The sequence below is a fragment of the Molossus molossus genome, unplaced genomic scaffold (assembly GCF_014108415.1).
Source record: "Molossus molossus isolate mMolMol1 unplaced genomic scaffold, mMolMol1.p scaffold_m16_p_4, whole genome shotgun sequence".
Taxonomy (NCBI): domain Eukaryota; kingdom Metazoa; phylum Chordata; class Mammalia; order Chiroptera; family Molossidae; genus Molossus; species Molossus molossus.
The window spans coordinates 95,452,167-95,472,138 of record NW_023425377.1 but is presented as its reverse complement, the minus strand read 5'-3'; the positions used below and the strand labels follow the sequence as shown (position 1 = coordinate 95,472,138).

General features: G+C 33.3%; 1 protein-coding gene across 1 annotated transcript in view; it reads right to left on the bottom strand.

Moving 5' to 3' along the window:
- Positions 1-364: 364 nt before the first annotated feature.
- The window catches only part of GLRB (glycine receptor beta), a 54,612-nt gene continuing 35,004 nt past the window's right edge, over positions 365-19,972 (bottom strand). The window contains exons 5-10 of the mRNA XM_036240311.1: positions 15,549-15,778; positions 15,359-15,441; positions 13,262-13,402; positions 7,313-7,465; positions 4,648-4,940; positions 365-1,683 (exon numbers count right to left, since the gene is read on the bottom strand). Coding sequence (XP_036096204.1) covers positions 1,387-1,683; positions 4,648-4,940; positions 7,313-7,465; positions 13,262-13,402; positions 15,359-15,441; positions 15,549-15,778 — 1,197 coding nt within the window. The 3' untranslated portion in view covers positions 365-1,386. The remainder of the gene's footprint in view (positions 1,684-4,647; positions 4,941-7,312; positions 7,466-13,261; positions 13,403-15,358; positions 15,442-15,548; positions 15,779-19,972) is intronic.

Sequence of the window (19,972 nt, the reverse complement as noted above, 5' to 3'; positions counted from 1 at the left end):
ATTATAGAATTGACCATACAAACTCTCAGCTGCAACAAAACTATCCAAATAATGTAAATCTATTTTTATTTGGTCTTATGTTTATGTTATGTGAATTACTGATGGTTATAATTTCAGCTATAGAGAAATAAAAAGGTATATTCATCGTGATGTTACTAGCAAATGGGAGTCTTAGAGACTAGAAAGTGCCTATTTTCAGGTTGGAACAAGATATAAGTAAATCTAAGTAGTCTAGACTTTTATCAAGAAAGGAAATACAAAAAGAAGTTAGGCCTAACATAAACAAAGATACTAATCTTTAAATATTTTGTAGCAATTTCAAAAATGTTTAAGTAAATGCAGAAAAAAGAAATTAATTCAGAAGAAAAATTTTTAATTTTACTTAAAATATGTAAGCATTTTAATAAAATAAAGAAGTTAAAATCCTTAAAGGATTATGGGCTTCCCTCCTCCCCCACTCCAACTCAAGCTACTTCTAGTAATAGGGTAGTTTCCTTTTGATTTCTTAAATATGATGTGAAATCATATATCCTTACTAGATTCCAATTTGAAATATATATCACTTTTTGTAAGGCACAATGATTGTGTATACTCTGTATCAGCAAAATGAAGTTCATGAAAATATATTTAGGTTTTAATGTGGATTAAATATAATTTCTTTTTATCAGAAATATTTAATCAATATATCTATCCTTTATTTTTATTTTATCAGAAGCCAGAATTCATTATGAATATATGTAAATCCAGATATCCCTTTGCTTCCAAAGTGATTACTGTATTTTATTATCTGGCATTTTAACCACAAAGGCAAACTTTAAAATAAACTGATTTTACAAATTAGTAAATTTTGAACTTTATTTCTCCACAGAGCCCACATAATTATAGCTGATATATTTCTACTTACAAAGTTTAAACAATATGTAATATAATTTTGCTTAATCTGTGATAATACCATCGAAAATTATACAAGAATAAGATGGCTTTCTCTGAAAGTTACAAGGAAGGGAATTTGAAATACTACATACATTAGAATGGTGATCATAGCAGAATTCAGCGTGCATGTCATTTTATTATCAGAATTATCTGAAGTGTTTGCAATTTACACTAACTGAATAGAATTGTTTGCATTTTATGTAGTATGTTTATCCTTCATTTATTCCTGAAGCATATGTTTTTTATACATATATACATCATTATCAGAGAGAGCACAGATATAACAAGACCATGCTGCCATTCAAAATTAAGGTGCTACATTATTTTTTACAATCAAGTGGCATCCAAAATGCAATATATTGCTATGAAAATGCAAAAAATTTTCACAGATTGGCATTTATGAATGAGGTTGGTCACAATGAAATGGAATTTTTTTATAGAATGAAAAAATTATCATAAATATATAGACCAATATATAACATTGAAGAACAAAAAGCAGAACGGAAACAATGCCCTTGCATAAAGGTCAATTCTCTTTGCTGCTGTTGGGATGACTGGTTTGGCAGGCGGAGGCTTCTTGTTGTTCTTTGCCTGAGATTTCCCAAGTCCATTGTTGACTTCGATAGGTTTTCCATAGCAGTCATAGTTGGACAATTCAAAATCTCTTGGTAAGCTTCCAACAATGCTGAAGTCATTAGATCTCAGGTCAGACTTGGAAGTGCAAACTTTTTTGCATCTGTTCTCACCAACCTGGAAATAAAAGTTAAACACAGAATGTATTTAGAATTTTCTATTTATAAAACACATCTTTTCAAAGGGATATTTTAAAAATCAGATGTAACAGTCAACTGATTATACTATCAGATTGCCTGAGCATTTAACTCTAAATTGTGGCCTGTAGTCCAGCTGGTATGGCTCAGTGGTTAAGCATTGGCCCATGCACCAAGAGGTCACCAGGTGAATTCCCAGTCAGGACACATGCCCAGGTTGTGGGCCCAATCCTCAATGGGGGACCTGGAGGAGGTAGCCAATCGATGTTCTCTCTTATCAATGTTTCTGTCTCTCTCTCCCTCTCACTTCCTCTATCTCTAAAATCAATAAAATCAATCAATCAATCAATCAATAAAATGTGGCCTATAAAACAAAGCTTATGTCATGAGATAAACTTTGATAGGTGATGGGCTCAATCCTCAGCAAGGGGATTATGCAGGAGGCAGCCAATCGATGTTGATGTTTCTCTCTTCCTTACCCTTCCTCTCTCTAAAAATCAATGAAATCATATTAAGAAAAAAAGAAAGAAAGATATGAGTGAACAAATTTGTAACCAAAATATTGGAATAGGTGAGGAAGAACAAATTTAGGGAGAAAAACCTTAGACAATTATAAAGGTATAATGGTATATTTATTTATGTATATAGTAAAAATTATGAAAACTGCTTACTAAAAGCTAGGTTAAATGATCATTGATCTTTCTTACATTTTTTAAATCATTACTTTCCTTACCAAGCGCAATATTATTTAAAAATCAGTATTTAATATTTTCTACAACCCATTTCATTATGCTTCCATTAATTAATATTGTTTTTCTGACTAAAAATAAATGACATATCATTGGATTAAAATTGCTCAGCAAAAGATTGTATTCTGAAAAGCAAAATACACTGAAACAAATACATTTGAAACAAAATTAGAATTATATTTTCACAGCAAAACCACTAAATTAAAAAGGCAAATTTAAAAAAATTATACCTTGTTTGTGTCAGTGTCTAACAATCTTATAAATTTATCACACTTACATGTTTCCTATAAGTTCAGTGTGTACATTAAAGCTAAGTTATTTAGGGACACATACTCATTTTGCAGCCTGTCTGAGGACTCAAATATTACATAGTTCCAATCTTAATTTTGGAAATTGCATTTTGCTGGTAAAAAATAAGAGTAATTTATATTTCTGGCTATTAAAATTTCTGGTCAATGTTTAAACTCTCTAAGCATCACTCTGACTTTTGTAAAAAAAAAAAAAATGTCATGGTAAATTTAGAATCCAGACAGGTGTGTTTCTAGTAGCAACTGAAAACATAGAGGATTCAAATACAGAAGTACTTAAGTATATTGAACTTCTCTTAATTAGGTAATTATTTCAATGCTTGAAAGCTGAATTTAAAATAATATAATTCAGCCTAATATTCTAGATCCTATTTATTCTTTATACTTATGTTCATAAATAATCTTGATATGTTCTACACTACTATGAAAATCTGGCTCTCATGTGTCTCCTTCCCTCAATACCCCACTTCACAGAATGTATTAAGATTCCAAGCTCATCTGCACATTGGTGTTCTCAGTTATAAGAAAATTTCTGCATTAATTGAGACCTCATCACATACCAGAGAATGGAGCTGATTGAGGTACTACTGGAAATCAAGCACCTGCTCTATGGAACATCTTTGCTCTCTGTCTCCAGATTCCTTCACCAGGGTTCAAGTTAGAAGATGTGGGGATTAGTTGGTTGGAAACATGAGGGAGATGTAAATGGAGGGATTGGATATGTCAAAGAAATGACTTCTTTAAGGCCATAATAGCTCTGCATTCATGAAAATTTCATGAAGAGGAGTAGGATATGAAAGAGTTCTAAGGTCTGAGGTACCTTCCTGCAAGTTAGCAACTAAGAATTTGCAGAAGTCTTGGCTGTAGGCTCAGAAAATGAGTTTAATGATTTAACAACAACAAAAAGGAAAATCTACAGGAAGCACCGCATAAGAACTGTTCGCTTGCTTTTGTATCTAAAAATCAATATGCAGCACAATTGTCTAATTAAGGGGAGTGGGAGTGGTCAAGAAACTAAGGGAATATAGGCAGAGCAAGCAAGATTTTCAAGGTTGTAGGATGCTATTGACCTATTAGTCTCTTGGGGATTTAGCCATGCTAAACTCAGTGGAAGTGATCTCCTGGTTTATTAGTCTCCCCAGCCAGAGGATATTAATCAGAGACAACTTTGAGGAAAGTGGACAACTGTTCCTAATCCATGAAGCAACCTGTTTCTCTAAGATTTATCAATACATAAATCTATAAACACAGTCCACTATTCTTAGACCGATGATCAAGTACAAGACAATGTGAAGGAGTTAAACCTGTCCAATTCATCTCCTGGTACTCAATGCTGGGCTGGACAAATCCCAAATGATGTGCATAGTTTCTCTATGGGCCAGGCATTCAATAAGTAAGTAGCCTGCCTGTCATGTTCCATAAGAAACTCTTTAACTTGATGAGGAATATGTAGAGAGTTTAATCAAGAGCATGGTTCCACTAAGCCTTCACTGTAGCTAGAATGTTGATGCTTCCCCAACAGTCCTCCAGCCTTTCATCAAGGCTTATCAAGTGGGAAGCAGTAAGGAGATCTGTAGTTCTGGCAAGACCTCCACATTGGACGGTGACCATCAAAGCAGAGGTGCATTATTAAACTCAGTGCAAAGTCCTCTAGAAATCTGATAAAGTGTTGATTTTTTTTTCCATAATTAGTATGTGACCTACATGTTTTCTATGTGTTTTTCAAAAAGTATGTTCTGTTTAGTTTCTTTTCAACTATGAGAGAAAAAAAAAAAAAAGTGTATACAATTGTATCAAACCTTTACACCCATAGAATAGTATGGCTCTCCTGACACTACAGAGAGCCATGATGGGGGAAATTATTTCACTGGGTAATTTCATTCTTACCTGCAAAGTGCTAATGTGAACTGGAGTCCCTGTACCATTCACAGTATTCTTTTTAACCACATTTCCACCTTTTCCTTCTGCTTGCTCAGCCTTAGCAATTCTGGCTTTTTCTGCTTCCACTCGTTTGGGGTTATTTAGCATCACCTGGACAACAGCATACTCCACAAGGGAAGCAAATCCAAAGAGAAGACAAGCAATGAGCCAAACATCAAGAGCCTTCACGTAGGATACTTTGGGCAGTTCAGCAGCAAGGGTTGTGCACTCAGAGGCCAAGCTGAGGACTGAAAAGATACCTACAGAAACAGAAATGGGCATTAAAGTTGCTCTTTAGCCCTGTGAAGAAATGTCCCGCAATCATACTCTTTCACTGGCTCCCTCTCCAGTAACCACCAACGGCCTATGAACACTTTGTCAGGTCCCTTGAAAGCAGGAAGAGTAGAAGAAATAACGCGTCCTTCTTATGTAAGCATTATTAAACGTGGTGGGGCTGTTTGTAAATAACTCAGTATTTTAAACGAAGAAATAGAAATTTAATCTAGGGTATAAAAACACATTTTGGAGCTGGTTTAAATATTAAAGCTATCTAAAACTATTTTATAGTGTCTCTGAGGAAGCCACATGCTTACTTCATTTTCCAGCATTATTTTAGACAGTTATAGAGTTCAGTTTGAGCTCATGAACAACTAAATCAGAACAAGAATAGAACATATAAAGCAATTTTCTGATAAGTGTCACAATTTAAAAATATATAATAGAAAAGACAAAGTAGAGAACATTCCTGGTTACTTCAGAGAAAAATGATTCCAGTTTTAAGAAAAGAATAAAATTCTACTATATGTAATATTAACAGTACATGGAAAGCTAGATCCAAGGTACCTTGGGAGCCTGACATTTCTTTATTTGTTATTAAATGTATTGGAGTGACATTGATCAAATAGGTCTCATAGGTTTCAAGTGTACATCTCCATGACACATGACCTGCATATTGCGTGCCTACCACCCAAGGCCAAATAATTTTCTGTCAGCATATATTTGGCCCCTTTCACCCTTTACTACTCCTCCCGCCCCCTTCCCTCTGGTAACCACCATACTGTTGTCTGTGTCTATGAGCTTCACTTTTATACCCTACATTTGAGTGAAATCATATGGTCTTAGCTTTTTCTGACTGACTTATTTTGCTTAACAATAGTTTCAAGGTCTGTCCATGTTGTTGCAAATGGCAGCATTTCATCTTTTCTTATGGCTGAGTAGTATTCCATAGTATGTATGTACTAACATTTCAATTAAACAGGGGTAGGCAAAAGTAGGTTTACCGTTATTTGAATGGAAAAAGACATGCAGGTTCAATGATTACAATAGCTTTATTAACTCAAAAAAATGTCACAATGGCAACAAAAACAAAACAAAAAATAACAATCTGTTTTTGTCCACCCCTATATTACTGCATGAGAGTATGATATTTCTAATAAACAAAAAAATGGACTATTTGGGAGAAATGCATGTCTTAGACAAGTCTAAAATTTCAAGTTTAGTTTAGGGTGTTTTATTCCCAAAACATTATACTACATAGTTAATTCTCATCCTCTAAAAGAATTAGTCTATCAGTTGCCATTGTCTCCAATACAGATACATGACCCTTAGAAAAAAATGTTCTACATTTTTGGTTACTAAGGTATAAATTTGGTCTTTGTGGTTTTTAATTAGATGTAAATCACCAAATTTCTTATTCAAAGTTGTCATGCTCATTGCTACTTTCCTGGTTTCCTTTTTTTAAAAATCTGTATTTCATTTAATTCTTCTCATAAGTCAGGAGGGAGATTTGCGCAAGGCCTTTTTGATGGAGGAAAAAAATGAAATGCTGCAGTCAGTCAGTCACTGAGAAGTCAGATATATCACATTTTTACCTATGTAAGTTCCAGGTAATATTCAACACACACATACACAGAGTAATGAAAATTTTTAAAACACTCCAAACAATCAAAACTTGTTACAATGTCTTTTTTTTTTTTTTTTTATTGAAGTTTATTTACTTTCCCCATAAGAAGGGCACATGCATATTTTCCTAAGCACAGAATTTTTAACCTCTATACTGGCACAATTTTCAAGTCTGGCTAATGGTATTTTCATGCCATAGAACATTAAAAATAACAAATTGGAGAGTATGGATAACCAGCCCTTTCTCTAGCCAACACACATAATAACTAATGTTTAGGAAAGTGATGCTTAGTCATTGTTGAAAAGAAATAGGATTTTATATTTCCTGATAAAGAATATTTGATAGTATAAAATAGTTCTTGGAAAGATTTTCATAAAAGCTATTGCTTTTAAGTTTGTCACTATAGGTAGTTTCAACTTTAGTGATCTGTGAATATCACTTATTAATAAATATTTCATGGAAGTCAAAGTAGGATAGATTTACTATTGAAAATACCCCAAGGACACAAAAAGAAAAAAGAAAAAAGAAAAAACAACTTAGTTTAAGTATAGAGTGCATAAATATTGAGAAAAACCTAGTTTGGTGCCAAGTTTTGAAGGAAGTCAAAAAAAAAAGGAAGAAAAAGTTTGCCATCAATTTCCAAACTCACTATTTCAAAATACTTGACTGTGCAGTTACATAAAGACATAACACATTCCTGCCACGAGAGAGAAGCATGGAGCACTTTACCCAGCGGCACGCGGGCAGCGCTTGCGTCCGGGTTGATCCAGAAGGAAAGCCAGGAGAGAACCACAATCAGCAGGGTCGGGGCATAGACGCCCATCATGTAAAACCCAACCTGTCTCCTCAGGGTGAAGATGACTTCCACACACGTGTAGTACCCTTTCCGAAACAAACAGATTAAAAGTATGAGGTTCTCACTCACACACAACTTCAAAAATCAATCCGCTACCTATACGTTATGTCACTTCTATTTGAGGCAATGTCACAAAATCAACTCCACAAGAAAAGGGTGTTTTTTCCCCTCTAAATATATATAATTGATATGATCTGAAAGGGTGACATTGTGGAATCGATGTCAGCTGATCTTTCACAACTTCATTAGGACATTGAGAAACAGATAGGCCAGAGGTCACTGCCTGGGCGCTCAGCCTTTGTTCGGCGGATCTGCGATGGACTTAACTTTCCACACCGCGGGTACTCTCCGAGCGGACTCCAAAGGAATCCTGCGGGGAGCAGTCAATCAAAGCAGAGCACAGACTGTGCAGGGTCAGTACAGTTGTTCAGCCGCGTGTACCGCTTCTTATCTAGAATGAATGGCTGTCTCCAATAACGTATATGTACATTTAAGCCCTAAATATTAAGAAAGTCCGGAAGTAAAATTAGGAAGAATAAGAAATCAGTGTTTCATTTTATATAGGTTAAATATTATAAAGTGTAAACATCTGAGATTCCTTTCAATTCTCTCTTCCTCTGCTCCAGGCCCTCAAAAGTACTCAACTGAGGGAAAGGACTTCATTTTCACAAGCTGAGACTGATGCAGAAATTGCTTTACATCATAATTCTAGAACTGTCATGATACCAGCTAGTCCCCCAAATTAATCAGAAATTATGAGCAGCCTCATAATAGCCTTTGCTGACTTGAGACAGAAAATAAGTGACACAAATATTCTCCTAGCACTGGAATATTTCCACATGCTTCAGTTTATTCTTTAAATGTTTTAGTCCTTTCAGTCATCAATTTAAATGTAATATTTAATGCCTAAAGTACTTAATTTAAATAAAAATGTCATTTACCATTCGACATAAGTAAGGCTATGTACAAATATCAAGAAGTTAAAATATTTTTAATTGTGTTCAGCCTAACCTGTACATTGCTGTTTATAAATGTTGAAACAAATAAATAAACATTGGATAAATAAAATAATTCTAGGGAAAGGACAATATTATTTTTTACTATTTTATATGTTAAAAGTAATATTTTATCTATTTTTCCTGATTGGAAAAATGTGTATACTTTTGACACTAGAACAATTTTTGTATGTATTCATTAATTGTACCTACACTAAAACTTGCATACATTATGGTCTTAATAAATGTAGGCAAAAAATTGCTATTCATATTTATTATTAAATAACTTAGATTAAAAGTCTATCTTTTTTCCAATGTGAATTGAAATCATTTCTACTTCTGAGAGATTAGAAAGATATTAGAGCTAATACTGTTTTCTGTATGAGTCCTGGTACTGTTACATTTATATGTAAGAACAATAAATAATTGATTTGAACTGAAGCAAATTCTAATTATGCCAAATGTTTCTATAATATATCAAAAAACAATAAATGCAGAGTTTATTCTTTTTAAATTTTAATTTCATTAAAACTAAGCAATTCATTTGAATTGCACACAGGTTTTATTATTTTTATTTTTTTTTGTTAATCCTCACCCCAAGATATTTTTTCCATTCATTTTTAAAGTGAGTGTAAGAGAGTGAGGGAGGAGGAGAGAGACAGACACTGAGAGAGAAATATTGATGTGAGAGAGACACATCAATTGGTTGCCTCCTGCTCCACCAACTGACTGAACCTGAAGCCCAGGTACATGCCTTTGACCTGGAATCTAGCCCACAACCCTTTGGTGCGAGTGGCCCATGTTCTCTAACCACTGTGCACACTGGCCAGGGAAAATTGTACACAGGTTTTAAAAGATACAAAAGAAATAACAATAAAAAGTGTCCCTCCTTTTTCTGTTCCCCGCCACTCATCCTAACTCTCTGCCTGGACAAACATATGTTTCTAAGTAACAATCATGTGAAAAATTACCAAAATATAATCTTTCATAAATCCAGTCTGCTGTGGCTAAGAAGCTCACAGAATTGCGTACAAGTGGTTCTGAAGCACCTGGCTTTGTAATAGCTTCACTTACTCAAGTTACTTTTATATTCACCCAGTGTGTGCGAAATGCAGAATGACACAAGGTGCTGATGTGTTTGTAGGTAGCCCAAGTGGTCACATGTATGGTAAGAATTTGCTATAGAGTTGCTCGACCTAAGATGACTTTTTGCATTCCATCCCACCACGTGTGAATGACAGCCAAAATAATATGAGTCCTGAATTCTGAAGCAAGTTTCCACCCTGTCCCTTTAAGAAGGCACCGCTGGGGGAGCTACCCAAGATTTGGATGCATTTGGCAGTAAAATACAGGCTTGGATATTATCGCGATTTGCTCCATAAACTTTTATGAGAAACATTTCTTGATCTTTTTTGATCTTTTCCTGGTACTGTTACGTTTATGAGAGACAGGTGGGCAGCTAATTGATATAAATGTTCATTGGCAAATTCAATTTACTTTCTATTTCCTGTGGGATTTCATTTCTTTATTATTCACTCAGGCTTCCAATTTAAGCATTTTTGCATACTTGTTTTCCCATATATTTCTCCACCTTTGCGATTTCTACAATTATAAAAAACATTAGTTTAATAAAGTTAAAGCCAATCCATTATTTCTGATATTTCTGATACTGAAGGAAATGTTTGCCATTATTTCATATAGGTTGTTCCCTACATCCTTTTCGCTACTTGATTAAACATTCTATATATTTTCAATGTTCTGTTTTTCTAAATACATTTCCAAATATTATGCAGAGGTTATATCTGTCTTATAGTCATATGATTCATGTAGATGCTGATAAAGCATGTTTACTGAAACATAGTGCCACTTATTTTTATGTTAGCCTTCAGGTTTTTTTTGTTATTATTTTCTGTAACTAATGAGATATCAGGGACTTATTTATGATAACTCAAAACTTCTACCAAAAGCTTTACTTATCATAAATCTCGAGTAATTCCTCAGATATTCTCTGCCACAACACACCTTCTCATTTCCTTCTCAGAACCAAATGAACTCGATTTATTTGTTTACTTGTTTACCATATTAGAATATGAGTTTATAAAAGCACATGGATCTATCTTTTATTCACTGCTAAGACCCCAGTGGAAAAGTTTAAATACAGGGCTTAAAGGTGAAAACATTAAGACCCCCATAACTTTCAATGCTGATCCATAATTTTCTACTATTACTTAAAATTAGAAATAAAATTACCAGTTTTATGTTTATCTCTAGATGAACTTTAAAACTGCAATAAACATATTACAACATTTTAAAAACAATAGAGAGACTGTTTATTTTGAAATGTTAAGCATGTAATCTGGATGTGGGCAGGTATTTTCAAAGTCCAGTAGGACTGACTCCCCAGGTTGTGTAGCGAGGTCAGATTCACGATCCCAGGACATCACTTAGTAACAACTGACTTTGGGTAGTATCTTTGCTTCATTATCCTAATTTGCAAAATGGGGATAATAAAAGTAATGAACTCAGAGAACTGTTGTAAGTGTTCAGTTATCTAATTCCTGCAAAGCAATTAATACAATACCCAACACAGAGTCAGAACTCAAAAGGCCATCTACTAAATAAATGTCTACACAACAATCTCAAATGATTTTTCTTGACTTTCAAGTTTTTTTTATTATTACTATAAGTGAGTTGTAAAAATCCCTAAAAATGTAGTCAGACTCCTTAATTTGAATGAGCATAGCGAGGAGAAAGAATACTGTGCCTCATGTTATGGCTGACCCTGATTTGCCTGGTGACATTCAGTAAGTCATTTGATCACCCTGCACCTCAGTTATTTAGTTAGTATCAATAAGGCTCCTTCCATATTTAAAATTCTGTTTATCTATGAATTGTTCACTGAGTACCTGCATGATCAATTTTTTTAAAAGCTCAGTTTTTCCTTTCAAAAGCTTGATACTTCTTTTTTATTATTGAAGTATAGTTGAGAGTCATTATTGCATTAGTTTCAGGTGTTCAGCACAATGATTCCACATTTATAAACTTTACGAGTGATCACCATGGTAAGTCTAATAACCATCACAATACAAAGGTACTGCAATTTTATTGAATATATTCCTTAGCTGTATATTGCATCCCCCTGACCTCCTGATTTTATAATTAGAAGTTTGTACCTCTTTTGCCCTTTCACCTTTTCACCCCTTCCCTCCGCCCCCTCCCCTCTGGCAGTGTGATAATAAATGCAACACTAAGTAATTTGGAGATAAGGTTAATTTAAGTATCTGCTGTTGTTGACCTTTAAATAAATTAACAGGTTATATAACATTTCTATGTAAACAGACATGGTAAAATATATGTAAATAGTCCCTAAGAACTATTTAACAATTTTTATTAAAGTAACAAATTATATAACATTTATATGTAAGTAGATTAGATAACATTTATATGTAAATAGTTCCTAAGGATTTTTAATTTATTTGAAGGTTAAGAACAACATATATTGAAACTAACTTTATCTCCGAGTTGCCTAGTGTTGCATTTATTATAACACTAAATATGCAAGTATTTACTCCACATTTTATTTTAATATCAATTGGATTGTTTTAAATATTATTTTGTCCTTGATAATATCATGATAGCAACACTTCAGCACAAACATCTGATCTTTCTAAATTCTACATATTACACTATATATGTAGAATCAACATAGAGGTTGCAATAAACGTAAAGTTTATATCCATCCCTGAATATCTTTGTCTTGATTTACTTCCTGAAACATAATTCGAATTATGTGGTATTAATAAGTCAAAATGATTACTAGCATTAATATAATGATTAAAATTCAGTCACTTTTTATTTATATTGCTAAGCAAAATAACTATATTTAATATATAAAACCACTCAATAATATATAATCAGTAGGGACTCAAAGGTTAATACTAATCATAAAAGTATTGAGTAGTGATTGCTGTATTTTTATTTCTGTAAAAACCTGATGTAATTAATGAATGAGGTTAATTTGTTGTGCTTTTCATAATTGGCTGTTCCATAACCTAGGCCAATAATATTATAAAAGAATATTGACTGATGTCCAGTTTCTTCACACACACATTGCTTCTTGCACAGCATGAAGATCAATGCTTTTTATAATTAAGAATATAGGTCAACACTATCTAAAAACCGCCCAAAAGACAACAGACTCTCGAGTGTGTGTGAATTACATTGCTCTTTTCCATAATATTTAGCCCCAAACTGAATCTTGTCAGAGTAAAATTTCTTTGTAACATTTAAGAGAACCACTGCCTGGCCAAGTTCACATTACTGAAATAAAAAATTGAGCCGGGCCGGTGTGGCTCAGTGGTTGAGTGTCGACCCATGCATCAAAAGGTCACCACTTCGATTCCCAGTCAGGGCACACGCCCAGGTTGTGGGCCAGGTCCCCAGTGGGCAGGAGGCAGCCAATCCATGTTCTCTCTCATTGATGTTTCTATCTCTCCCACTCTCCCTTCCTCACTCTCTAAAATCAATAAAGAAAAAAAAAGTGTTAAAAAAAATTGTAAACCTCTCCCTACCCAGAATTACATTAAGAAAAGCAAAATTCTCTAATAATAAAAATGTTTTTAAAAACTTCAGTGAATGTAAGTTTATCTGTAACAAAAATTAATTAATTAATTAAAAATAAATATATGACTGCAAAAATATACTACTTATAAATACTGAACTTATTTTTAACTAGTTTTCTTCTATTCTGCCCTTAGCATATATTAATATTAAAACAAATCTTTGAACTAGAACTTAGTTTTATTTAATTTAAAGATCAGTACTTACCAGTGCCTTTATAGTATTTTGTACAGTTACCATATTCAATGTCTTCCTTTTTAATATCAAATTGAGGCAAGGCAATTTTTTCTAACTGAACAGGATCTCCTGACTGCCAGATAAATCGTAAATCATCAGTCGTATAACCAACTATAAAAAAAATAAAAATAAAAATATTAGTTTCAAATGTAATTATTAATGCTTTATTAATATTTTAATAGTTCAAATATTAAACATCAAAGTGATAAGAAAAGAGACAGGAAATTATTGTTAAAATGTAAAGAGGTGAAATCTATAGCTATTGATGAAAATATTAGCACAATAGTTAAAGATAGTTAGCTTAAAGAAAGAACAAGTTAAAATGATCAGCGTATTGTAAATAGTCAAAATCCTAGAGTGTCATATGCAGTAGTACATTATGTCAGAATTCTGAAATGTCACCAGTAAGAAAAGTAATTTTTAAGTGATATTAGATTTTGGAATGTTTACATTTACAATCATGCAATATGCTACCTGGAAATTTTTAAAGAAATATAAGCACAAAACATTTTTTTTAAGTAAGTACAAACTTCCCTAAAGGAGCTGCATTGCCACAGGAAAGCAATGAAACAACCTCTCAAGTGACCATCATTAAGGCATACTGAGCCCACATTCTGGGCTTAAATAATGTGGCTACAATTCAAGGATCATACGCGGTGTGACAGCATATAGTAACCTACCATTCAACTCTAAAGTGCATATATTTTTTTGAAGCAATACTTTAGTTCTTCAGTAATAGAACTGAATATAAATATATAGTTGGAACTTTTTATAAAAATATGCAGGCATACATATCAACAATATATACAGCAACATGAACATATGTACACTTACATCTGCAAAATCTCATTTTATAGTTAGAAAGCAATAAATATTATTCAATTTTAAGACCCAGATTCAGTAACTTAAAAAAAAAAATAGAGCAGCCTGGCTGGTGTGAATCAGTGGTTGAGCATCGACCCATGCACCAAGAGGTCACCAGTTTGATTCCAGGTCAGGGCACATGCCCAGGTTGTGGGCCCAATCCCCAGTGGGAAGCATGCAGGAGGTGGCCAATCGATGTTCTTTCTCATTGATGTTTTTATCTTTCTCTCCCTCTCCCTTCTCTCTCTAAAATCAATTTTAAAAAATTTTTAAATAGAGCAAATAATTACTAATTTTAAAGCATATTATCCAGCAAGCATATGTCTGTATACAAGGTTATTATTATTTATTCTCTGCAAAAATAGGTTATAGTACATAAGTATTCAGGCCAAAGAGTCCTTGCCGTTAGTGCTAATATTTCGAGTTTTATTTCCTACTTTAATTTTAATTTTTTTAATTGATATTAGAGAGAGAGGAAGGGAGAGGGAGAGAGAAATAGAAACATCAAAGAGAGAGAAAATCGATTGGCCACCTCCTGCACGCCCCTTACTAGGGTCCTGGCCCACAACCTGGGCATGTGCCCTGACTGGGAATCTAATTGGCAACCTTTTGGTGCATGGGTCGATACTCAACCACTGAACCACACCAGCCAGGCACCTACTTTTATTTTAAAAAGGGAAGCATCATAGCAAATTAATATGTTTTAGAGATATTCATTTCATGTAATACACCTGGTACATGTTCTATAATATGAAAAATATATGATTATAGAAACACAGAAAATCCAATTTTATGAAAAATAATTGTATATACATTCATAGAAAATGAATGTTTGGTAGAAATTAGAGAAAATTTCGGAATGTTTTTCAAATTTTCTACTCCAAAAATGTGGTTTTAACATCAGAAAATATTAGGACAGCATTTTCTCCTTTACCTTGCCTACATGACTAATTCAAATGAAGATGGTAATTGGAATAAGTTAGAAGTGTATACCTGCATCAATTCAGTTGAAATAAAAAACTTGTACCAAATTCGTTTTAGTACAAATATTAACTATCATTTCCTTAAATTATTCTAATGACTATTTGTAATCAAAAGCATTCATTTTTTTTACCACTGCTATTTAAGATATTAGTAGAATGCATTGCCTAGAAATTTTAAACATTTTTGTTCCTATAGTCATCTAGGGTCTCATTTACATACAGCTCTCAAGTTGCATCTTGCAACGTTGTGTATCCATGGGAAACAAGGTCAAGTCCAATGGGCATGAAAGAGTAATAGATAACCTGAAAGCAGAAACAGAGGTCGTAGAAGTCATTTAACATATTTCTCTCTGATATACTGACTTTAAAAGGAAAATATCAATGTACAAATATGAAAGATAAAAGAGTACCTCATGCTGACAAGGACATCTCCATCCCGAAAAATAAAGAGGAGTATATTTTCCTGGGTGACATCATGAAAATTGGCACTTTTTTCATTTGCAAAAAACAAATCAGGTTTCCACAGACATTTGTACATTGTGGGGTCCACTGTCAGGGCATCTGAGCCCCGAAAATCACTGGGGAGCTTCAGCCTAGGATCATTCCATTTTTGTCTCAGGAAGATGTTAACTCTATAGTCCTAGAAAAAAAAGAAAATGCGTGCAGGAGTGTGTTTATTGCCAATTTTAAGAATTGTATTCAGTGCCGAATTAAAAAGGCTTCAGTGATTAGTAGCAGAAATATTCTTTCTCTTATAACGTTAACTAGGATTAAAACAGCTCGGTCACTAAGCATAAAGGGCTCCATCAGCAGTACAAGAAAACCCTTGTGTCTATTGAATTGCTCTCTGCAGACATTTCCATAGCACTTGCTAGCTCAAATGTCAGAATATAACTTCACGAAGAAGTGCTTTACCTTTATTTATATAAACACAAATTATAACAGTTGGTAATGTGGTGTTATCATAAACGCATGGGGACTGCTAAACATTACCATTATGCTTCCCAAAAAAGCATATTAAAATTTAGTTAAAAATAGATAAGAAGCCAAGGGAAAATATTTCTACTTGGCTTTTACTAAGTAGCAAACTACAAAAATTATGGAAATATAACTATGTACATTATATAACACATAATATAATATATTCCTCAGAAGAAAAAAGAAAAACTATCCTTGGCTACTCATACACGTAAATGATTATAGAGAAAATGAGATAATCAAATGAGATTTGGATTATAAAAAACGGATGAGAGCAAATGAAAAATGTTATGTTATATTCAACTATGGTAGAAAAATATTTTGAAATATACTAATTAATAGCTAATTATACTTCATTTTTTTTGCCTATCTCCAAATGTTTTAATTTTTAAAATTTGTAAAAATTGAATTATATCAAGAGACATAGATTTTAAGAATATGCAAACTTAGGAAAGTATTCAGTACCTTAATATATTATATATTTGTCAGTGAAATGGGGTTTTGGCACAAATTGGGTTGTTAATGTATACAGTCAAAGAGCAAGTCTTTTTATTTTAATTAAAAAATTTTAATATGTTTTTATTGACTTTAGCACGAAAGGAAGGGAGAGAGAGAGAGAGAGAAACATTGATGTGAGAGAGAAACATCAATTGACCGGTTGCTTCCTCTATACACACCAGGACTGAATCCAAAACCCGGGTGGGAATTGAACTGACTGGGAACTGAACTGATGTCCTATGAACAGGAACAATAAACATGGGATGACACTCAACCAACTGAGCCACTCCAGACAGGGCATGATTTTAATTTGATATAGTGAACTCAGAATGTGCACACAAATGTTCTAGGTATACATGGTACTGGGCTTCAGCTTCCTGATTTTCAATATTCAACTGTTCTCTCCATCCATAGCCTTTTGCCATAATCAAAATGAAGTAGCTCATAAGCTTCAAATCAAAATCCAAATAATTAAATAAGAAGAGTTGATAGTTCATCTTACATTAAATAAGACCTCATATATTTCCATGTATGGAATGGCACATAACATATATACACACACTTTATAAATGCATAAAATAGAAAATGAAGCATAAGCAATAAGCAGTGACTCTAGAGAAGCTTGAGAAATTTACTTTCTCATATGATCTTTAGACAATGCATAGTAATTAGAGAAGGTAAGGCACATAATAACAACAAACATTTTCTAAACTGCAGACAGTGAAGCAAGATATAATTTACCTACATCTTTTAGCTACTCAAAACTTGATGTTTATAAAAATTTCAACATATAATATGAATTGATTCTTAAAAATCATATGCAGATGATTTTGGAGTGCCAATGTCAAATGAATTAAGGATTATGTAAGCTGACTCTGAACATATCTGTACCAATGGGCGGGGGGGGGGGGGATAACATTTAATATTTTTATAATCAAATGAACATGGTATCAAAGAGGGAGTAAAAGTGGCCTAAAACCCTAGGAAATGGAGTCCTGCCATGCACAGTTTATTTTTTCAAAATATACATATATCTTAAGTCATAATGGGACTTAAGTGATTACTTCATATCTGACTTTGATTGTGACAACGATAAAGACAAACTCCATATGTCCAAGACAAAGACCTATCTACCTCGCATGGTGAGCCTTCTAGTAGACACAATGGTGTTTCCTGTCAAAAGTTTCCTCCATTTCATGTAAACATGCATGGCCCTCCACCTGCGCAACTCATTAGGTTCTATCATTTTCTAATAAAATACCAATCATGTTACCTTAGCTGATGCACATAGCTGGTACCCACTTGACATTACTTTGAGCACTTAACAGTAGTCAATTTCAAATTATTTGCTAAAGAGTTTCTTATAATGATCTATCAAAATTACTGGTATTCTAAAAGTATATACACTAAAAACTATTTTATCACCTTTTCTAAGTACTATGTCTTATTAAGAAAAATCATCAAAATTACATGTTTAAATTGCGATTATTTAAAATATGCATTCACGATATTATGATAAAATACTGTCTTTAATTTGTTATCAAATGTCAGCATAAAAAATAATTAGATGAGCCCAGATAGTGTGGCTCAGTAGATTTAGCATCGTCCCATGGACTGAGAGGTCCCAGTTCGATTTCTGGTCAGGGCACATGCCTGGATTTCAGGCTTAATCCCCAGTAGGGGGCACAGGCAGCCAATTGGTGTTTCTCCCATCGATGTTTCTATCTCTTTCTCCCTTCCTCTCTTTCTAAAAAATAAAAATTAAATAAATAAAAGTAAAAACATAAGTAGATGAGGTTGCCCATGTATCTTTTATAAGCTTGTTATTAAAAATGTAGCCCCTTATTTTGGTCATTGAACATTATATGAAAATACTCAGGATGAATTCTTCTTTAATTTCTCACTTGTTTAGATGTTAGGTATATTTGACCTAAGTGCTTTACAAAACTACAACTATTCCTCAGTTTATACCATGAAAAGGCTCTCCTGATGTTCCTGTATATTTCCTATTACTGGAAAGTAAGACTTAAGGTATCTCATCATGTTTTTCCTTCTGTTTGGCAGCCAAGGTACTGAAAGCTAAATCCTACAGCCAACTGAATTAATTTGTCTCTCAGATCCTAGTATGACTAGCATTGTCTGACTCTTGCACATTTAAGTACTATATCATTGTATTTTTTGTAATTATTTTTATACACCACAAATAATTTCCAAAAATAGGGATGGATCAAAAATAAATAAAATAACAGTTGTAACAAATGTACCGTGCTGGTATGGATTTTGATGGGGGTGGGAAGACTGTGCATGTGTGGGAACAGGGTGTATATGAGAACTCTGTACTTTCTGCCCAGATTTGCTATAATCCTAAAACTGCCTTAAAAATAAAGTCTACTGTTAAAAAGTGAATGCAAGATATACTATTAAAATGAAAGAAAATAAACACAAAGTTAAGAAAAAATTATCCAAAAATTGGAAATAAGGCCAGAAGATTTCTGTTTGCCCTTCCAATGTCATACTAAAATATTGTCTGACAAGTCCAATTAAGAGTTGGATGGTTCTCCAGGAAAATGTTAACATTTTTTGAATTGCCATGTTCTTGTATTAGGGTCTAGACTCAATAAAGTTATATAACTTACAGAACATAGATCAATTACAAATGATGCAAATGGTTTCTGTCAGGTATAAAGAGAATCCCAAAGATTATGCCTTTATTTCCCTGTGCAACATTGACAAGTCTGCATCAAATGTAGCAGTCTGAGTTCAGCATTCTTTCTTTTACTGCAGTCTCCTGGATCTTCCACTGAAGCAACTCGACCATTCTGCTGCTCCCCTCATTAATGGGTTCGATAAATCAATGACATGTCCTACTATATGTGTTTTTAACATTTAAAAAATTATACTTTATCCTCAAAAAGTTAAACATAAAATAACCATATGATCCAGCAATTCCACTCCTAGGTACATAACCAAGATGACTGAAAGCAGAGACTCCACTTGTACACTCAAATTCACAGCAACAATACTGTGAAATAGCCAAAAGGTGGAAACCACCCAAGTATCCATCAACAGATCAATGAATAAGCAACAATATAGTATACACATATAAATACAGTGAAGTATTATTCAGCCATAAAAAGAAATAAAAATGTGATACATATTACAACACGAATGAATCTTGAAAATATTACCCAAAACATCAACACTAATGAAGAATTTGTCCAATATTCTACTTAGAATACAAGGCAAAAAAAAAAAAAAAAAAATAGCCCTGGAGAGGGCAAACAATTACAGGGCAAACTAGAAGACTGAGAAACAGGAGAAAAGCCTTGGAATGTAATTTCATCAAAAGCTTTGAGAT